This window comes from Falco naumanni, chromosome 9 (genome assembly GCF_017639655.2).
Source record: "Falco naumanni isolate bFalNau1 chromosome 9, bFalNau1.pat, whole genome shotgun sequence".
Taxonomy (NCBI): domain Eukaryota; kingdom Metazoa; phylum Chordata; class Aves; order Falconiformes; family Falconidae; genus Falco; species Falco naumanni.
Window position 1 is genome coordinate 13775947 of NC_054062.1, and position 20282 is coordinate 13796228.

At 43.9% G+C, this 20282-nt stretch overlaps 1 protein-coding gene across 4 annotated transcripts in view; it reads right to left on the reverse strand.

Moving 5' to 3' along the window:
- GBF1 (golgi brefeldin A resistant guanine nucleotide exchange factor 1) overlaps window positions 1-14252 on the reverse strand; it is a 109868-nt gene extending 95616 nt beyond the window's left edge. For 2 of the 4 annotated variants that reach the window (XM_040606266.1, XM_040606264.1), the window contains exons 1-3: window positions 14050-14248; window positions 7737-7842; window positions 6345-6411 (exon numbers count right to left, since the gene is read on the reverse strand). In XM_040606266.1, coding sequence (XP_040462200.1) covers window positions 6345-6411; window positions 7737-7842; window positions 14050-14057 — 181 coding nt within the window. In that variant the 5' untranslated portion in view covers window positions 14058-14248. Of the gene's footprint in view, window positions 1-6344; window positions 6412-7736; window positions 7843-10850; window positions 10955-14049 lie in introns of those variants that run through there. The other 2 variants (XM_040606265.1, XM_040606267.1) reach the window with 2 other exon arrangements.
- Window positions 14253-20282: the final 6030 nt, after the last annotated feature.

The following is a 20282-nucleotide window of genomic DNA, read 5'->3' on the forward strand; positions in this document are numbered from 1 at the left end:
ACAACTCCTTCCAACAGCACCACCTCCTGCCTGTACCTGCCAGTCATTAACCATGCACAATTGACGGAAAAATCCTAAGCTCCAAGCTCTTGTCTTAAATTGCACCCAAAGAACTGTATTAAAAGAATGCTTAGGTGGTATCACAAGGGTGGTGTGCTGGACTGCAGAAAGCACGGTACAGATGTCCTGACTTTAACAGAAGTGCAGAAATACCCTGTGTGCAGACCATCTTACTGGGCTGGTTGGTTTTTTGGCTCTAGACATTCCCAGATTCACTCCACTTCTTTTGGATTTATTCATTAAGCTTCTTACTACTCAGAAACACAAACTAGAAGATGAACACAAAAGCAAATTAAGGATGCTACACAACCACATTTTAGCCCCTTCTGCCTGTTCAGTCTTACATACATATACAACCTCTCGACTACAAGCTTCCCCTCCTCAGGAGTCCCGGTTTCATACAGTAACCTATGCTGAAAGGCTCAGTGTATGATTCAATAGAATTAGAGTTCAGAGGGACCCTATCTATACCTGACTCCTGACATAGTCTGCATAAATGTTGTCCCACGCACAACAGAAAAGCCTTGGAAAAAGTTATAGTGCTTGTCTTGGTGCATCTATAAGCTTTACAAATACCAACAGTTATTCTTCATCAATCACATTCCTCTTCTTTCTTCCTTTATACAGAAAATAAACTAAGTCTTAAGTGAAATGATGACAACTTTGGTGTTAGTTTTGGGCTTGAAAAGCTCACATCCCAGGTCTCCCAGTGCAGCTACTATTCTTAGTGTCACTCCAGGAAAATCACTTAGAAAGTAAAGCACAGAATTAGCAACCACCTGGGAAAAGTCAGGGTTATTATTTCTCTAGTAACACCAAGAAAATCTATGCCAAAAATATCAATGGAAACCTACTGTGTGCAGGCAATTCAAAGACCTCAGCCGTAAGACAGTCATTTGATTAATTTGATGCTACAATGAGATTAAAAAGAAGATTAATCACTCTCTAAGCAAGTATTTGGAACTACCTGCAGCTTTCAAGGCAAAAATACTGCATTGGTTTACATTCTCCACACACTTGGAAGGATGGCTGCATTCATGAAGACTAGGAACTTGCTTTTAAAATTACAACTTTTGCTACATTGTCTGAACACGATTCACAATATCAAGTCTACATTCAACCTGCAAGTCAAGCATCAAATTAAAATTGTCGGCTATATCTTCGTATTTCTTACTACAAGAAGGTGACAGAAAATAATAAGAGAAATTAATTACCACTTCTGTGCACTGTGTCAGGTCATTTGATATGGACTCAAATAGTATTGCCATCCACTAATTGGAGTGAGGCTGAGTTAAAAGTTATGGAAGAAACCCTACTCTATCCATTTCCTAACCTTTCCTCATACCCTTTCCATTTTTCTTAAAAATTTTACAGAGAACACAACAAAAGCTAAATGTTAGCCTGAGTTGTTTTGTCTTCCAAAATACCAAGTTAACATATATGGCTATTTAAAAAAAATGGAGATAGATAGATACACACACACACACGTATATGGAAATACTATCATTTTTTTTCTTTTTTTTAGTTACCACAGGAACAGACATAATCTAGGAGACCAGCGAGTCATAGATCTCTTACTTGAAGCTGATATGCAATAGAAAAAAGCTCAAGCAAATTTTTTTAATGTCTGCTCTAGACAACATTGCAATCTTTCAGCGCAAACAAAGGGAGATGTATACAGCTTACAGTGCATTCGTATTTGTTATTTGCTAATAATAAGTCCAGGACTTTCTGCAGAAACTCAAGATATAAATAATAAATAAAATATGGTATTGCTGTTATCTGCAAAGTAACAAGCACTGCAGCACTATACATATCACACATCCATATGATTCAATTCCTACGCTCCTTTAAAAAAAACATTTATTTTTTCTAATTTCTTAACTTGAATAGACCACAATGAATATCTTGGATTCTGTTCAATAGCACTGCAATAGCACTGAGAACAGGCCATACATCATTTTAGTACTGATTTACTTCTTAAAACTAGATCCTTCAGAAAAATTTCAGACATTAATCCCAAATCAGGATAAAATTCCTGTATTGTTTTATACAAATGTCTGATTTTCCCTAAAAACTGAGTTTCCAGAGCTAAGACATGACAAAATGAGTGTGCAATCAAATCCACATACCAGAAAACTGATGGCTACAGTAACAAGTATATTAAGTCAGTACACTGGGCAAAGGTTCTCTTACGGTTACAGCCATTTGACCTTTAGCCAGCTCTTAATGCCCCAGCCAACCCTCTAAAGATGGAGATTTGCAGCAGCTTCTTGTCTGAAATAAGCCATGAAAAGATTCTTCTGAACCCACTGTACAAGCATTCATTTAAAATGTCATGAATGTGCATGAAATCAGAGTGCTTCTAACAGCTTACTTTGCAGCTTCTGTTTAAATGCAGTAACTCTGAACCACCAGAGGATAAAAGGACTCAAACCTTCCAGTCTGGCACTCATGGACCTAAAATATACACAAGCACCTCTTCACAGGTGTGTTTACCTAGTTTAAACCTTATTTAAATAGACTCTCCATGCACACACTTTCCACAAACACCTGCTTCTCCCACTGCAGTGCCGACTTGTACAAGGCAGTTGTATTCAGTCATTTTCTGTCCTAAAGCCATCCTACACACCAGTAAGCAGTACTTCAGTCACAAAAATCCTAGTTAATGACTCATCCCCCCAGTCAGAGCAAAGCACAAATTCTGCAAGGAGGAGAACAACTACAGAAGTACCTGCTCTTACCTCTACATCATACCAGAATGCTCTGAAGACTTCAACAGCCACAGCAAGATTTAAGGAAACCCAATCTCATCAGGTCGTGGAAAAGGAGGCTTATAACTAATTCATATTTCCATCCATTTGCAGTTATAAAACCTCTCCCTAGTGAGCTCAAGAGCATCCTAAGTTGGAAACACCCATGAAAGAGAAGATGTTCAGTTACCACCGGATGTCAAAAAGAAGCTTCATTTTGTTGACCTAAGTCCATAACAAAACTAACGAAATGAACAAATATTTCAACATCCAGCCATTTTCTAGATACTCAGCTTACTTTAAAAAGCAGTCAGATGAAAGTTGTGGTGACAGTGACCCTAGATCCAAATTTGTATCAATCCTAAGGCTTCCATCAGTTTTAAAATAACCTTTGAAGATGTAGTTGTATGTCAATTCTGCATGGACGGACAAAGCTTGATAGTCACTGCTTCCATATGGTCGTAACTCAGGACACTAATTTTTGCTTTTTCTAAGCACTAGAAATGCCAGACACATCAAACTTAGGCATATGGTACGTACCACAAGCATTGAGCTACTACATTTATTTTGGAGTAACTTATGCATCACCCAATATGACAGAACCTCTATTTTTCCTTTCTGTTTTTCAAGCAACTACTATCAACACTAATTAAAATATATGTAGCCCATAAAAGTGTAAAAAAGGCATACAATAAACCAAGTGATAGTGCAGAGCAGACATGCTGTTCATTTTCAAATTATTAAACTGCCTTTATAAATCTACATAAAATTGCTACAGAAATTAAGTTTCTCTGTCAGAATTTTGAAGAGCAACATCATTCCACATAATTCAGGACCAAGGGCCTTAGCTAGGTATGCTGAACGGTAGAAGCAAAGTTACTCCTACCATAATCATGGGACTGTTTGTGCTGAGCAACAGCATCAGCATCTTCTCTAGATGCTTCCTTCAAGAGCCCATTTAGACATTCTAATGGGATGGGATACCGCTACTGAGTTTCGGGCAAACTTTTACTATCTTGTAATCAAATAAAACACATTATGTAATTTAGCTACTTTTAAGGAGCAATACTTTGAAATGGGCATCTTCAGCTGCTGGAGGCATACCGTGCATCTTTATACCCTTGACCAGGGTATTTCAGCATCACAGTAACGACAGAGTTAATACCCACTAGCTCAGAGGAGAACAAAAGGTACTCCACTGCAACATGCCTAACATTTACATTGCCTCTCTTTGCTCATTAAACAGGTTTTGGTTAAATAATGAACAAACTGTATTACAGACTCCGATGAGAATTCCAAAATTATAAATCAACCGGTAAAGCCCAGAGGAGAATGAAGGGAGTGGGAGGGAAGGAAGGATAATATTGACTAATATAAAGGGCGCAGCTTGACAGTGGATATTCCTGCCACACCTGATCAAACATGCTGCATGGGGGAGGGGAAGGGAGGGAGAGAGCAAGAGGGGAGATGGGACAAGGCAGCCTGAAATTTGCATCCGGAACAGATTAAAATGGGTTCTTGGGGGATTGAGAAAATACATAATATATATTACTATAAATGCAAAATTGTACTAAAAGCTAAATCAAATGTCAAAGATTACAGCTTGAATAAATTTAAATATAAAAGCAATGCGTTTCCATGAGCTAATGAAAGAGACATGAAAGGAAGGTCTAGGGGAAAAAACAAAACAAACACAAGAAAACAAAAAACCACCCACAAAAAAAACTAAGCTTGGACTTCTCATTGCCTGAAAGATGAGGCAGGAGGCTCTATATTGTTCAAAGCATTGCTTGGGAACCGCTCCATATCTAAAACTGAAAAAAATGGAGCATTAGCAATGATGTCCTAGCTCAAGACAGTAGTTGGTAAACAGCAGTCGCTGCAGCTGAAATTACCTGTTTAGAAGAACCCCGTGTAATCAAATGCTACCATCACCATCTATAAGCAATTATTACCTCAGCATGAACCACACTTAGATGATGACCAATGCTCACAGGGAGTCTCTGAATCTCTTGGTACATTAAACTTTGCTTTCTTTAACACCATTAGATAGTGGGCTTGCATTTTTAACCCAACAAGTCAACAGCACATTGTATCTAGCTACTTTACATTGATGGCTGGTCACTGGCATTTACTCATACTGAATTTATTTGAGCATCCTGACACTCCCTGCTCTTGTTGATGAGAAGGGGCATTTGCAATAATGGCAAAGAACTTCAACAGTCTTACTTTTACTGAAAATTTTATCTTATAGAAGACAGAGAAGGAAAAACGCCTCTCAAAACATTTTTGGTGCTGTATGCATATCCACAAAAGGTGAGTGAGCTTACAAAAAATGACAACTTCATACTGTCATGTGGTCTTGGCACAAGCGTAACACCCAGAACAAAGACACTATCCAGAAACACAAGCTGTGCAGGAGTACCCCAAGATGTCATGGCCTGACAGCATAGTCCTGCTCACAACCAAAGGAATTTCACCTGACAAAGAAAAGTAAAGCATTATGCTTGCAGGCAGTCACAAAAGAGGAAGCAGCAAGGGCATGTGCCCTCAGCACCTCTTGTCAGCACCTAGAAGTGGCACTACTGTACTTCCAGGGAACATACTTTTTATGGGATTCCAGGCTCAGCATCAACAGAAGAATGGGCATGCAATGAGAAATGCAAAAAGTGCATCTCAAACTCAGGTTGAGATACACTTACTGTACTAAAGGGACCAGAAAGAAAGCTTACTTTCAAATATTATAACCAGTAAAACAAATCCTGGGAAGAACCAGCAGAATACCACATGCTACTCAGGATTACCCTCACTTACAGACATTCCACATATACTTAGGTTACACTTAAACAATCACTCCTGAAACTACAAAAAGAGAAAATGTGGGGGGAAGGGGGAGAAAGACAGGTTGGGAGAAAAAAACCTGGTCAGAATATACATCACAGCCTTCTGTTCTACTTCTGTAATCAATATAGATTTCCAGTTCCTTTCAGTGCAACTGGTCACAAAGTAAGCCTTTTATTTCAAGATGCAAGAGACCCAAAAGGAAAGTGAAGTCTGTCACTTATTACTGATAACAGATGATGAAAACCAACAAATCAAAGAATGTGAGGAGAAAGCAGATAATGCAGGGCTTCTTTCTAAGCAGATTTTCCCCACAGATCAGAAAACATAAACAAAGCACAGAAAGACTATGCATAATAATACACCAGATATCATATATTACTGCAAGCTTCAGTATATTGAAGAAACATGCATATTTATAGATGAAAATATGCATGTATAGACACACACAAAAAAAATATATATACACACACACGTATGTATATAAACTCTCCAGGTAGTGGCAGCAGTGGTATTTGTGTACTAGTTTACGTTGGTATTATTTGCCTAAAAGTATATACATATTTGTTCTTTTCTTGTTATTCAGTATATGACCCCTGGATAGTAAATAAGACAAACAAGTACACCTGTACATTTATTTGCATATACCCTAGCAGGTACACATACCTGCCGATTTCTGTATAAGCTTACCTGTTATATTATTCAGCACTTCTTTTAAGACGCTAAAGCTATGCAGCAGGGGATCCCTTTCTTCATCCTATAGGTTATACATAGGAAGGCAGTCATTAATGAGGCAAACCTATTCCTGAAGACAAATCTTAATAACGGGTCTGTGAAGACCTTACCTTCATACTCACGGAAGCACTGTGGGTTGAATTCATCACTGTCATTGTGTTTACTCCATCAAAATCAAGAGAAGCATTTTTATTTTTCTGCTAGTGCTCCCCAATGTCATACAACTCAAACGTCAAAGTATAGGTTCAAAACTGAGCATTCTGATTTGGTTTTATTGTCCTTAGAAGTATTTCTGATTAGCCTCCCACTGTTCAATAAATTTCAGAGCAAATCTAACTCATACCATATTGAAATGGCTCATCTGGATTTGCTATAATGTTAATCTATGCAGATTGTAATGGGAACAGAAATACAATGACATTTGGTGCCATTAAAATAACATGAAGGAAGAATCACAGTGCAAAATTTATACAAATAGCTGCATCCTTTAGCCTTAGTCTACTTTTACAATACTAAAATAAGGAGAAGCGGCAGTTTCTCCAAGCCGTGTATACCCACAGCCACACCTCCTACTGGGTGGCAGTCAGCTCTAATGAAGAAATGCCTGTTAGAATGAAAAAGGGCCCTGCCCTTTGACAAACTGAAACCACTTGTGTTGGACGACAGCCATCTGCTATTCATGTGACATTCTGAAGTGCACCACAGATACAGTATGCCACATGCACACATTTACACTGTGGAAGCCATAAACTGACCAATGCATCATTAGACTGGAAAACACTGTATTAATGGCTTTTAACAAAACGGGTTTGAAACTATTCACAGTTTTCAGCTGGGAATAAAGCTAGCAGTCCTAGCTAAAAACAGAGCTAAAAAAAGATACTATGCCATATGAAAAATTAAAAATATATATAGGGTGCTTTTTATTTCACGGTGTTTATGATGAAGTCTTCTCTGAGGGAACAAAAGATCTATAAAAACTTTGTGCTCAATAAAATAACATCATACATTCAAAATCCATGACATACCAAGTAACAGAAGTCTAAATGAGAGGATCCCCATGTGAAATACAACAGGGATGGGGTGTGGGGGTGTGCATATATGTGTGTGTGTTTACAGGGAATATAGGTAGAAGATTTCCAGCTTTGTACCTCTTACATTCACTGGCACACAAGAAGCCAACACTGCTCAGCATAAAATAATGTAGAAAGGCATTCCAACTTTGCTTACAAAAGTACTATAACAACGGCTGAAAAATAAAAAAAAAAAGGAGGGGGAGGTATTTTTCTAAAACTAGGTGGTTCCTGCCATGGAGTGAACAGGGAACAACAATTCCCGGTAACTTACCAGATGTGTGTGAGTGCTCCATCGGGCATTACGCTTTATGGCTCCCACCACTGCATTGATTTCACCTTGTACAATGTAAATGTTCTTATCCACCATCCTGACCATCCTGAAAATAAAAGTAATTCAAATTAATCCCCAGCTCATCAGAAACATTTTCTTCCTCAGATGAAACATTAAGTTGGCCCTCATTAAGTAGGAGGCCTGCAGAGATGCAGGAAACTCTTTCAGATCTCACTTTCGTGCATGCAGACAAATAGTTATTTTGTCAAAAAGAAGACAAAAGGAAGACGCTTCTCCACAGAGTGCATTTTCAAGACAAGAGCGGACAGTAGGTTATAGAAGGGCATCTATGAAGCAAAAGAGAACTTTGCCAAAGTACATTCCTCGTTTTTTTCCAGTCAGTGTAAGTTCACAGGAAGATAAAGCGTTAGGGTACCAGGACAGACATCCATGACAATGCAATAATACAAGCATCTCCAGCACTTATGCAAAGTCCTGCAGCTCTACACAGAGCAAAGTCAATCCTGTACAGTTAAATAAGCGTTAGTGGCTTGAATAAGCTGGCCAGAGCAAAACTCTTTGGGACTTTAAACTCTGACAAAATAAAGCAATTTATAACAGATGTTGATTTCACACTTGCTTCATGAAAAAAAGCTTTCAAGAAAGCAGGCAAGTAAAAAAGTCATGGGTGAGACTCCACAAAGAGATGAGCAAAACTAGAGACCAAACTAGACGGCATGCGAGGAGAAAAAGTGAGAAAGCTAAAGGCACACATTTACTCTCATGTAGCCTGAGGTCTTACAGGGTATGCTGGGTTTGGCTGGGATAGAGTTAATTTTCTTCATAGTGGCTGGTGTGGGTCTGTGCTTTGGATTTGTGCTGGAAACAGCCTTGATAATTCAGGGATGTTTTTGTCATTGCTGAAATGTACTTACAGAATCAAGGCCTGTTCTGCTTCTTATACCACCCATCAGCGAGCAAGCTGGGGATGAAGAAGTTAGGAGGGGGCATGGCCAGGACATCTGACCCCAACTGACCCAAGGGATATTCCATACCATATGACATCATGCTCAGCATATAAAGCTGGAGGAAGAAGAAGGAAGGAGGGGATGTTTGGAGTGATGATATTCATCTTCCCAAGTAAGTAACCATTATATGTGATGAAGCCCTGCTTTGCTGTTGATGGCTGAACACCTGCCTGCCGATGGGAAGTGGTGAATGCATCCCTTGTTTTGCTTTGCTTGTGTATGTGGCTTTTGCTTTACCTATTAAACTGTCTTTATCTCAACTCAAGGGTTTTCTCACTTTCACTCTTCTGATGCTCTCCCCCAGCCCACTGTGGGAGCAGGAAGCAAGCAGCTGGGTGGTGCTTAGTTGCCAGCTGGGGTTAAACCACGACAAGGAAAAATCTTAAATTGGCGTACCCAGAGAGGGAGCCAGAAGAGGGGAAAAAATTTTACAAGCAACAAATATTTGTAATGGTCTGAGAAAAAGAAACAAGAGTGGATTACTATAAGACTGTTCTCTCTATACTAGCTGGAGCCCAGACACAGTCAAGCATAAAGAAGAATGGAGAGGAATGAAGAGACATGACTGTTTACGAAGAATAAACAGGACTTAAGAGGCCAGAGAGTCAGACGATACCATGTCTGCAAACGAGAAGGATTCAGTGAAATGGTAGCCAAGTAATGAGACATTTTCAGAAGATACGAAAGGAAAATGAAGGATCCAACTTGAAATCACAACAGGCCATCCATAGGGAAGCAAAAGACTGAAAGCAGATGAAACATTGACCATAACTCTTCACAACAGACAGGCTCAGCTGAAGGACTCGGGGGGTGGGTGGGCAATAACACACAGTGAGAGAAGGGTATTTGCCCATGTAGCAAAAGCAAAGCAGGAAGGAAACAGTTTTGGCCTATTAGACCAGACCTCTGAAACACCACCACAGGAATTTCAGAACGTACATCCTGGATATGTCAGGTTTGACATTAATTAACATGTCTGAATTATCAACAACACTTCAAATACACAAATATCCTCTGAGTGAAAGAGACTAATTTGTTTCAGGACTCTGTAAATAATGGAAAGAAAGCAAAACATTATAAAAAGATACCTTACCAAAGGACAAAGGAGAGTGTCAGATTTGTTGTTTCAGGTTTTTGTATGTTTGCAATAGGAAGAACAATCTTATGGCAAAACTGTTTCTTACTTCATTAGATTAATTATACATAACAGTATTCCTAAGTGCTACACAATAAATTAAGGGCAAAGACAAAACTATTTTATAACATAGGTACTGCCATGACAGACCAAATCAATAGTTTATCTCATTCACTATTAGATGACTCAGAAAAACAAACAAAAAGTTCTGTCAAGCAGTCTTCTTGTGCCCTGAAGAACAAAGGTTTATATCCTCCCTTCACAGCTGTATATAACAAAACCATGGATAGTCTTCCTACTCATGTTTCTAAAGCTTGAGAAGTGTTCCGTTCCCAACGGTAACTTACTCCATGTGTTATTTATATGACTACATTAAAATGTTGCATAAAAATACCCTTGATCGCAATTTTTTCTACCTCAGTATGTAGTCTTTGTTTTAGTACATTAGGCATTAACAGGAGATTTTCTCCTCCATGTAAAATTCCCTACTTAATTACTTCTTCTTTCAGTAATTCCAATATCTTCTATATTTCTACACAGGCAGGGATCAAAACTCTGGTCCACAGAAGTACTTTTTGGGAAATACTTTATACATTCAGATTTGTCAAAACTCAAGTTTTTCCTATCTTCACCATTACAAAATGGTATTGTGCACGTAAATTTTGTAGTGCCACTCCAGGCATTTAGCAAACTGACATGGAAACAAAGGCCCCCCAACATGATTTGGAAAAGCACGTAAAGAAATGCCAGACATATGTATCACATGCCTTGCACATACACAGATACTCCATAGTTCTGGCAATATTTAAAGCGATGCCAAAGCTTAAATGCTATTCTCTGTACTACTGAATCTGCTTGTAGGACTCCTATTTCTTTTCCTCTACTTTTAACCTAAAAGAATCAAGACAGAAGTTTGTTAAACTCAGTCCTTCTGGCGTGTAGGAGACTTACATTGCTCTGCTGTTCCCAAATCTGATGTTATCTCCAAGCAGCAAAATATGAAGAAGATAGACACAAACCTCCACACACACCTTTTCCTTTTAACATGCTGGGAAACAGAACGTGCTGATCCTTTCAAGCAAGGGTACAAAAAATTTTTTTTGCAATGATATCCTTTCATTGTTAACTATTTGAGAAGACCTGATGAGAATGCACTCCTTTTCTCACTGCAGGTCCCATGAAACGTAACTTTATTCAGAAGTACAAAAATTCACTTTACACGTGCCAAAAAATTTACCGGCCCGATGCAATTGAAATAACCTATCATGCTGGAGCCACAAATTCACTCTCAGATCTCTAAGCATCAAACACAGAGCCCACTTCACCACAAACACTGCGTAAAAACAGGGGAAAATCCTGCTTTACACTTAAGCTTGCAGTTAACCAAGCAACAGTGCACACACACATTCCAAAGTAAACCATAGCCAACCACCTTAATTCATGCAAAGGACCTCTGCAATCGTGTGCTAGAGAAGGAAATGGGAAATAATTACTGGGGGGGGGGGGGGGGGGGGGGGGGGGGGGAAGCCAGACAACTATTTTCAGAGAGATGCACCTTGTAAGTTAAACCCACCAAAAGCACCATTCATCCCTTTAAAAGTTTATTTCAAGCAATGGAAATAGCTTCTTTAAACTGTGCCCTTCCCAAAGTCTACCCTTCTGAACTATCAGAGAATTTCAGTATGCATTCCTTCCAACTATATGTTCATCACAAGCAACAACTGTTCGCAGTTGGGAGCTCACTACAGATGGATGATACTGAAAGAAGTTTAAAGGCTCAGTATAGATGCATTAAGTTAAAAGACTACTTAAATTAATGCTCTGAAGTTGCAGAGAGAAGTTTCAAGATTTACCACACTAGCACTGAATGATCAGTTAGGTTTATGATAGCATGGTGGTAGTCAAGCAAAACCACTAAATATTTGTTCAAAGTACAAAAAAAAAATGCTAACATGAATGCAGGCTTACTGTTACAAAGGTATGGTCTGAAGAGTGGGATACTGTATAACTGTTGGTTGGACAAATTAACAGAATTACTGATGCTGAAGATTATTTAAAAAGTTGAAACAACCTCCCTAGCAAAGCCACTGTTACGACACCTCTTGAGGTCTTCAGATCAAGACTGGATGCTGCCTTTTCTGAAAGCAATCTTTAATCAAACACAAGATAGTGAACTCAGTACAGAAAAAAATGGATTATGTTCTGTGGTCTTGAGTTATGCAGAAAAAACAGGAAAGGTACCTATTCAATTTCAAATGCTTTTTAGCTCCTTATCTCTTCAGTTAGTCCAAAGTAAACACCTGTTTCTTTCTCATGATAGGTTCATACATCTGCTTAAATCTGCAGACCAGTCCCCAGATTTCTCTCTGGCGCAGAACTTTGACAGACAGCACCGTCAAAATGACAGCTCCAAACCAAGGCAACGCAGCTGCCCTGCCTACCATGGGAAACCGGGAAGCTGTCAGCACTCACAGCCTCACTGCTAACAAGGTTACTAACACTACAAGTAGAAAAAGGTGGATGTCTGAGCATGTCATAAAAGAACAAAGGCTAACATTCATGTGGTTCTCAAAGCCTTCAGCAATGTTCCATGGACAGTAATTATTACTACTCTGAGACTCCTAAAATAGTATCAGATGTGAAATCTTCATATAAAAACAAAACCCAAAACATCTAGAAATGTTATTTCACCCATGCACTGAACACTCCTCTGCTCAGCCTTGGAACACACTATGCCAAAACATCCCAGTGCATAGATAATCCACATTTTTCCTAGGTATTACTGTAAGAAGTCTCAGATAGACTTTTAGGAAACACTCCTTCCCCTGCAGGGAAATGCATACAACTCTCCTGGAAACAAGCAAGAGTTAGCATAAGAACCGACAAAGTCTGGCAGGCTTCCATCAAATCACTTCTATCACTAACTTTAGCCTTCAGCTATGGTAACTGACTCAAAGCTGGTGAATGAACTCCAATGAACAGCAATAACAAAAACCAACATAATCACTACATATGCAAGACAGACAGTATTTCACAGTAAGCTTCCATTGACCTAAATTTGCACTGTTTATGATAATGCTTGAATGACCTGTGTAGTCTCTGACCTAGATTTGGTCACTCAAGTCCCAATACAAGACACTGCCACCACAACAGAACCCACAACACCCTTCAGTCCATGAACCACAAACAATTCCTGCCTAACTCTGAGCTGGCTAAGCTTACCCAGAAGCCCAGCTGACAATGAAAAAGCTCCTTTTCTCCCTTCTAAACTGCCCACAAAAGGTACATGAATCTCTACCAGGAAATTTAACTTGCTCAGGTTTTTCTGTAATAACTACGCTGCAATAAACATCACAAGCAGCAAAAGCGCAGAGAACTCAGGATGTTTCTCCAAAGGCTAGCTCCCAATGCCTGGACAGAAATAACTGAAAAGTATTAATTTATGAGTATGGCAGGGAACCATATAGTCCAGTGATGCCAAAATTCTGGGTGATTAACAAGGCCCTTTAACAGATAAGCAGCAGTAACATGGCAGTGGTGGGACACCAGGAAGGTGGGACAGGCTTCTCTGCAAGTCTCCGCATTTAGTTGCAACAGCGAGATAGGGCCTGGGAATCCAGAAGAGAAGGCAACGCACATTTATCTATCAAAAGTGCAGAGTAAAAATGAAACTTAAGGTAAATATGGAGAGGGGTGTTTTCTTCCAGTTACTTCATACTGTTGAAACTAAGAAAGGTGACAGCAGCTGAGCGCACGGCATACACCCCAAGCCAGCTCCGAGACTTCCTCCTGCCCCAGTTGAGCAGGGAGAAGCCCCCCGTCTCCACCGGATTTTGGGCAAGATCCCCCGGTGAGCGGGTGCCTGTGCAGGTGCTGTGTGCACCCGCTCTCCCCCGCTCCCGGCCGCTGTCCCCCGCCCGCGGGGCACCCCGGGCAGTACGTCAGGCCTGTCACGGCCCCGCCTGGGGGCGGCCGCCAGCCTCCGCCGCACCCGCCCCGCTGCGGCCTACCACCCTGCCCGCCCCCGAGGCAGCCTCAGCTCCGTCCACGCCCCCCGCCGGCACCACACGGTTACCCCGCTGCAGCCGCCCGCCCGCCCGCCTCCGCGTCGCGACAGTATCGCGACAGACACTCGCCGCCCGGCACTGACCCCCGCATCCAAAATGGCGGCGCCTGCTGCCAGCGGCGGCGGCCGCTTCACATATCGGTCAGGCGGACGGCGCGGCGAGCGGGAGGCCTCGGCCCTCCGTCTGCCCGCCCCTTCCTCCCTCTCGGCAGCGGCGGGAGGCGGCGGCAGACCCGGCGAGGCCGCCGAGCGCGGGATCCTGCCGGGCACGGGCAAGCGAAACCGGCTCCGCACTGCTCTCACTGACGTGGAAACAGGCGCACCGCAACCTGCTGCCTGGTTACTGCGCCGACGGACAGCCCGAAGAGCCAACCCGCGCACGATGCGACGCGCAGGTCTATCAGAGATCCAATGGGATCACGGCCTAGAACCGGAGGAGGCGGACCCTCCATTGACAAGAGGAGGAAAGCCAATGAGAGGAGAGAGGATAGAACTAGTAGATCGCTGACCAATCGTGAAGGAGTGCTGCGGTCGCGGGGCGGGGCCTCCCCTGAGCTGGGCAGCAAGGGCGGTTGAGCGGAAGCTGGAGGAAGGGCCGGCCTCGCAAAGCAGTGTGGGCTGGGGTGCCCGGCGCCGCCGCGCCTGCCCCGGCCGCTGTCGGGCAGCGCCCGTGCCCCCGGCCGCCCTTGGGCCGGTGTGTGTGCGTGCCTGGGGCGGTGCGGCTCCTGCCCAGCCCACCTGGTACACCTGGGCAGGGTGGATGGCCGCGACAGGGCCTTTCAGACGCGCACCTTCGGGTGTTCTGAAGGAGAAAGGCAGCAAGCGAAGGGCTGCAGGTGGCGCGGGGCCTGCAGGGCAGGGCTTGGGCCAGCCGCCTCTCGTGAGCCGGGTGAAGCAGTAGCTGCAGCAGTGCCTCTGCTCCGTGCTTTGCAACCCCTTCCCAGCATGCTCCAACAGCCTCTCCCAGCTGCTTCTCTGGAGGCGCTGGGAGGTGGTGCCCAGCAAGCAGCTTGTGTCCTGTGCACCTCCTTGGGTCACAGTTCTGCCCCTGTTGCTGGCACAGCTTCCCCCAGAGTAGGCGCTGAGCAGGCAGGTGGGAAGATTCAAATGCATGAAAGACAGCATATCACTATCGTCAGAGTACACCACTGCCCAGAGGAGCACACAGTGTTTCCTTCCTCTGCAGTCCTGTTCGCCTGGTAACTTTCCTCAAACCTTAACACAAGTGATCCTCTGCTGAAGCTGGGCTGCAAGCTGTGCGCTACGACCCCAGTTCATCCAGCCCACCTAGTCTGGCAGCCAGGGACCACAATTCGGTTTAACTGCTCTTTGAAGCCAGTTTATTGTTGGACTTTTTTTTTTTTTTTTTTTTTTTTTTTTTTTTGGCAAGAGCAGTCACAGCTTTGCAACCATACAGCTTCTAGCATGATGACTTTTTGGTGCTGGTCCACCCTTCTCGGCTGCTTTCTGTGTCTGTGCCTCCATGACAATGCAGTGTACTTTAATGGCAGTAATTTGCAGGGGTTGCTCTGCTTGTTTAAGCCTCTGGCCATTGAACTTGGGGCAGAGGACAGAAGGTCCTTGAGGTTACCTAACAGTTTTATAGCACTAATATTGTCAGCCTGGGGATCTATTGTGGCAGGTGGTAGAGTGGTCAGAGCAGTGGTCACCCCAAAATCTTACACTCTGTCTGTAGGGAGACTGCAAATCAAAGTGAAGGTAAAGGAAAAGTGAAAAGGTCAAAAACTATTCATTCATGGTCCTGATCACAACTTCATCTGCTGCAGCATGGGTAAAAGAGGAAAGTTCTCACACAAAAAGGCCCAAGGGAATGCGCAGCAGGACTCTTCTGTGGCCAGCCAAACTGAAATCTAAGGCTCACTCCAAGACCACCCTAAAAGATGGCCAGATATCATCATGTCCCTCTCTTGAGGGCATAACCTTCAGAGAGGTTGTTGTGGGATGGGACAGTCTGGAAACAGTGGTCACCATATGGTCACCTCCCTTCTCCATGCAAATAGCTGCCTGAATATTGCCTGATCAAGAGTCAATGTATCTCAGACTGAAACTGCCGTTACCTCCCAGCTCCGACAGCTGGAGGCCAGGGGACCTGCTTCAGCTGTGCTTTACCTGCTAACATGTAGGAAGTCTTTGGAGCTGGAAGTCTAAGCTGTATCTACATTAAGCAGTCACATTTATTCCCCAAAAGCAGAACAAGAAACACGGTTAAAAGCATGTTACAGTGACCTAACTGTGGGCTCAAGCTAAAACGTATCACCACAGCCTCTGCTGCAGCCATGGTACATGCAGTTTTTAGCTTACGCTCCTCAGCTATAAAACAGGCAGGCAGATGCTCACCTAGTGCAGAGAGACTGCAAAAGCCACCTAAGCAATGAGTGCAGGTTTGCAGAACAAGCAGATTAGTTGCTAGTGCTTTCTCCTTCCCTTCTGCCCCGCTCTAGCAGCTGCTAAAGCCCTTGTGGTATCTGCCAGACATTTGGAAATTCACAAGAGTTTGTCATTGCTGCTATGCCCATCCACTCCCTGCTCAGGGAAGAGGATTTTGGGTGGTGGGCTGGCCATTGCACACAGCACAGCTCAGTCCAGGTCAACCAAGCCTGCCTGCCCTCCCCAGGAAGGGTCTAGAGCCCTCTCCATGCCTTCTTGCCCCTTCCAGTGCCAGGTGTGCAGCTTGGGCTCCCACCTGGTCTGATCTGGTGAATTGGACCCTGCTAAGGTGTTATTTATGGAAGCCTGTCACGGAGTTTGAAACCAAGCCAGCCAGGAGCCTTCTGCTTCACCCGAATCATCCTAGTGCATTAATAAAGAGCAAACATTGCAATGTGCTTTGCATTTTTACTTACAATCTAGCACTGCATTGTCTGGAGAGAAAAACAATATGGTAAGGCCCCACACTGCCTGGGGAGAAGAGAGTTCACTCACACGCACTATGGCACTGTATTAGTCAGCCCTCAGACAGCCCAGCACCGCCCTGGCCACAAAGAAAATCCTGCTGATGCGACAGTGCAACACCAATGCCCCCAGCTTCGCAGCAGTGGGCAAAACTGGGTTGCCTGGGCTGCCACAACCAGCAGCGTTTTGCCAGAGCAGTGCACAACTTGTACAGGCTATCTGTGGGCAAGTTGGAGGACTATGTGCACAAAAGGAACCAGGTGTAGGACCAGGACGCAGGACAGTCTGTTGTCCCTTTATTCCCAAGATAAATGCACTGGTTGTTAGATGCAGCATGGTACAGTGAAACCAAGGATCAGATGAGCACAGCCTGTGCAAATCCCTCAGGTTCCTGCTGCCTGGTTGGGAAAGCTGGGCTTTGTCCTCACTGCAAAGATGCAGCTTTTCAGCAGTTTCTGTCTTGAGTATTCTTCCTCAGCCTGCTGGGAGCATACAGGGGCTGCAGCCTCACTGACAACCATCCCCTTGGGCCTTGCCCAGGTGCCTGGTCGGCTCACCTGCTTTCATCCGAGACACCTGAGCAGCCAGCTCCTTGCAAAGGGCAGTGCCTCCATGGGCACATCAGTTGCCTTCATTTGGGTCTAGGCTGCCAGTGTAATAACCTTTGATGAGACTGTCACAAATCTGCGTTGCTTATCACATCCACCCCTGCATCCTGCACCAATGGACGGGACCAACTTCACACGGTCTGCTAACCTTGCTCAGACCCTGCCATTTCATGGTCATCCACAGAGCCCAGATATTGGACCCTTGGGCACTTGCAACACAGAAATTTTCCAGCAGGTTAAATAGTCTGAGAGAGATTGAACTTCCATCTACTCCTCTTGGAGGCTTTTGGTATTTCTCTGAGTAAGGTCTCCAGGAAAAGGGCAGAAAGAGGGTGTTGACTCAGAAGGTGCAAGCAGTTCTCACAGCTAGAAACCGCTTGCAGTCGCTTTCCCCAGAGCTGAGCATCCCAAAACTGCTACTGAATCCTGAACATAGTGGCTCTAAGCAGCTGTTCCCTTCCAGAGCAAGCTTGGGTAGAGGCTAGCCCAAAGCCAGCTGGAGGCTCTCCAGAGGGAAACTGATGTGCTGCATCTGGTGGAACCTGCACTCAGGCCAGGATCTACAACTGTAGCAACAGAGCTAACCTGAGACAGTCAAAAAGTACTAAAAACCCTTCTGTGAAAACTATATGAAGTACAATATTGAAGCTGCAGATCAACCTCCTTAGGCTAAAATACCCTGCCCACTGTTCTACTTAGTCGTGTCTCAGGAGCACTCCTGCACTTCCCGGTGACATGAAACTCTCCCGATGAGCATCGCAATGTAATGTTTTCCATTGTCTCTTCTTGGCCAAGGCAAGCCATGCCTTTCTGGCAGGAGCAACCCAGGCTCAGTTAGTCATATCTTCGTCACCTCTTGGCTAGACTACAGCTACGTGATATACGTGGGCATGAAGCCCACAGCACTTGGCAAATGCCAGCTAGAAGAGCTTGCTGCAGTGGGAGCCCTGGCTACCACAAATGCATCAGACTTACCCTCTACTCCCCAGGCCACCTTATGGTTTGGAAGCAGAGCTGAATTCAAGCCTGAGACCTGTTCTTCAAGGCATTCGATGGCATGGACTCAGCATGGCTAAAAGATCAGTTAAGACACAAAGATGGAAACCATGATCAATGACCAACAGCTCCTCCACTCTCCAAGAGCAATGGACTCATCCAGCGCAAGGATCACATTTGCCTGTGACAGAGACAGCGTTTTCTCTGAGAACAAATTCCTCCTGGCTGGTGAAAAATCAAATACATCTAAGATGCTGAGTAATTCCTTCCTTTTGCATATCCATCTCTCTGCCAAGATGTGAGTCAGGTTCACTCTGGTTTAGTTTGCTTTTCCTTTTCTCTTTTTTCTTTTCTTTTCTTTTCTTTTCTTTTCTTTTCTTTTCTTTTCTTTTCTTTTCTTTTCTTTTCTTTTCTTTTCTTTTCTTTTCTTTTCTTTCCTTTTCTTTTCTCTTGTCTTGTCTTGTCTTGTCTATGTTACATAAAATAGCAACATCTATCTCCTGAACCTGGGTGCAGTTCTTGGTCTCTTCCCCAGCAATGAATTCTTCAGCTGGCAAGACAAGATGCACTACAGCTAAGATCTTCTACTGCATTTCAACAACAAATCCTGGAGCACTCCCTCCCAGAGACCCTTCAGGGGTTGGTCCAGCAGCTGTATCAAGGTTGCCCTAATGAAAGACTCCTGGTGCAGGTCCCTGGATGGTCTTAATCCAGCAGTCTTCACACTGCGCTCCACAGGGAACAAGCTTGTGACATAGTGCCGGTTCATATTTCCACTTGCTCAAGGGAAATAGCTAAAAATACCTTTGTTTCATTATTACGTGAAAGCGTAAGAACTGACTGTATTTGCTGCAGGCTACTGGTGGTGAAGGGTTTGGAGGGAGAGGGAGGCAGTCCAAAACAAGGTCCCTTCATTGCTGCAGACCTTGAGTAGGGTTTTCAGCTTGCAGCATGTGGTGGTAGAGACAGAGTGCCCTGTGCAAAGCACTAGTGCTTTTACGCTGTGTCTGCTTCTCTTGAGGGAGACAAACCCATGCCGGGGTAGGTTAAAATCTGGGCTGGAAAAATATGTGGTCTGGCTTGCTGTCATTTTTGGCAGGCAAAAAAAGTAGTAAGGCAAACACAAACCCCAGATTACTACCGTTAAAACACCACGGTAATTTCTTATAAGTGTGTCAACACGGTGACTCCTTTGAAACTCTCCGTGTTTATACTGAATTGATGTGTTTGCGCATATTTTTGAATTGTAATCCATAATGCCTGGGTCTACTTAACCTCTCTTTACATCCCGTGCTTCATGTGCGTTTGTCTCCCCATACATATCTATATGCCACGTTACGCATTTAGCAGGCTCCCTAAATATGGCTCATAAATCACCTAGGGTTAAAATTCACTCCTGTTCTCACAACGTTATTTCCTAATCTCTAAAACATGTCAGTGGAAGAGCTTGGAGGTGACCTTTGGCATCATAAATCGGAGAGCGGGTTGACATGGAAATGACCTCAAGAAGATCAGAGCGTGGAACCACACACCCAGCCCCGTGAGCCTGGCCGGGATAACCCCCCGGGCCCCGGCAGGCCGGGCCCGGTTCCTGCAGAGCCCTGCCCGAGGGCGCGGAAGAGGGAACGCGGCTGCCCGGGGCGGCCCGTGGGCACCGACACGTCCGAGGGTCGCGGTGGCGGGAATGAGCCTCGGGGGACGTTTCAGGGAGGGGTCGCACCCTGTGCCGCCGCACCGGGATTTTGCCATCACCTTCGGCAGGAGCCGGGCTGGAGCCTGAACTTGGGTTCCCAGCGAGCC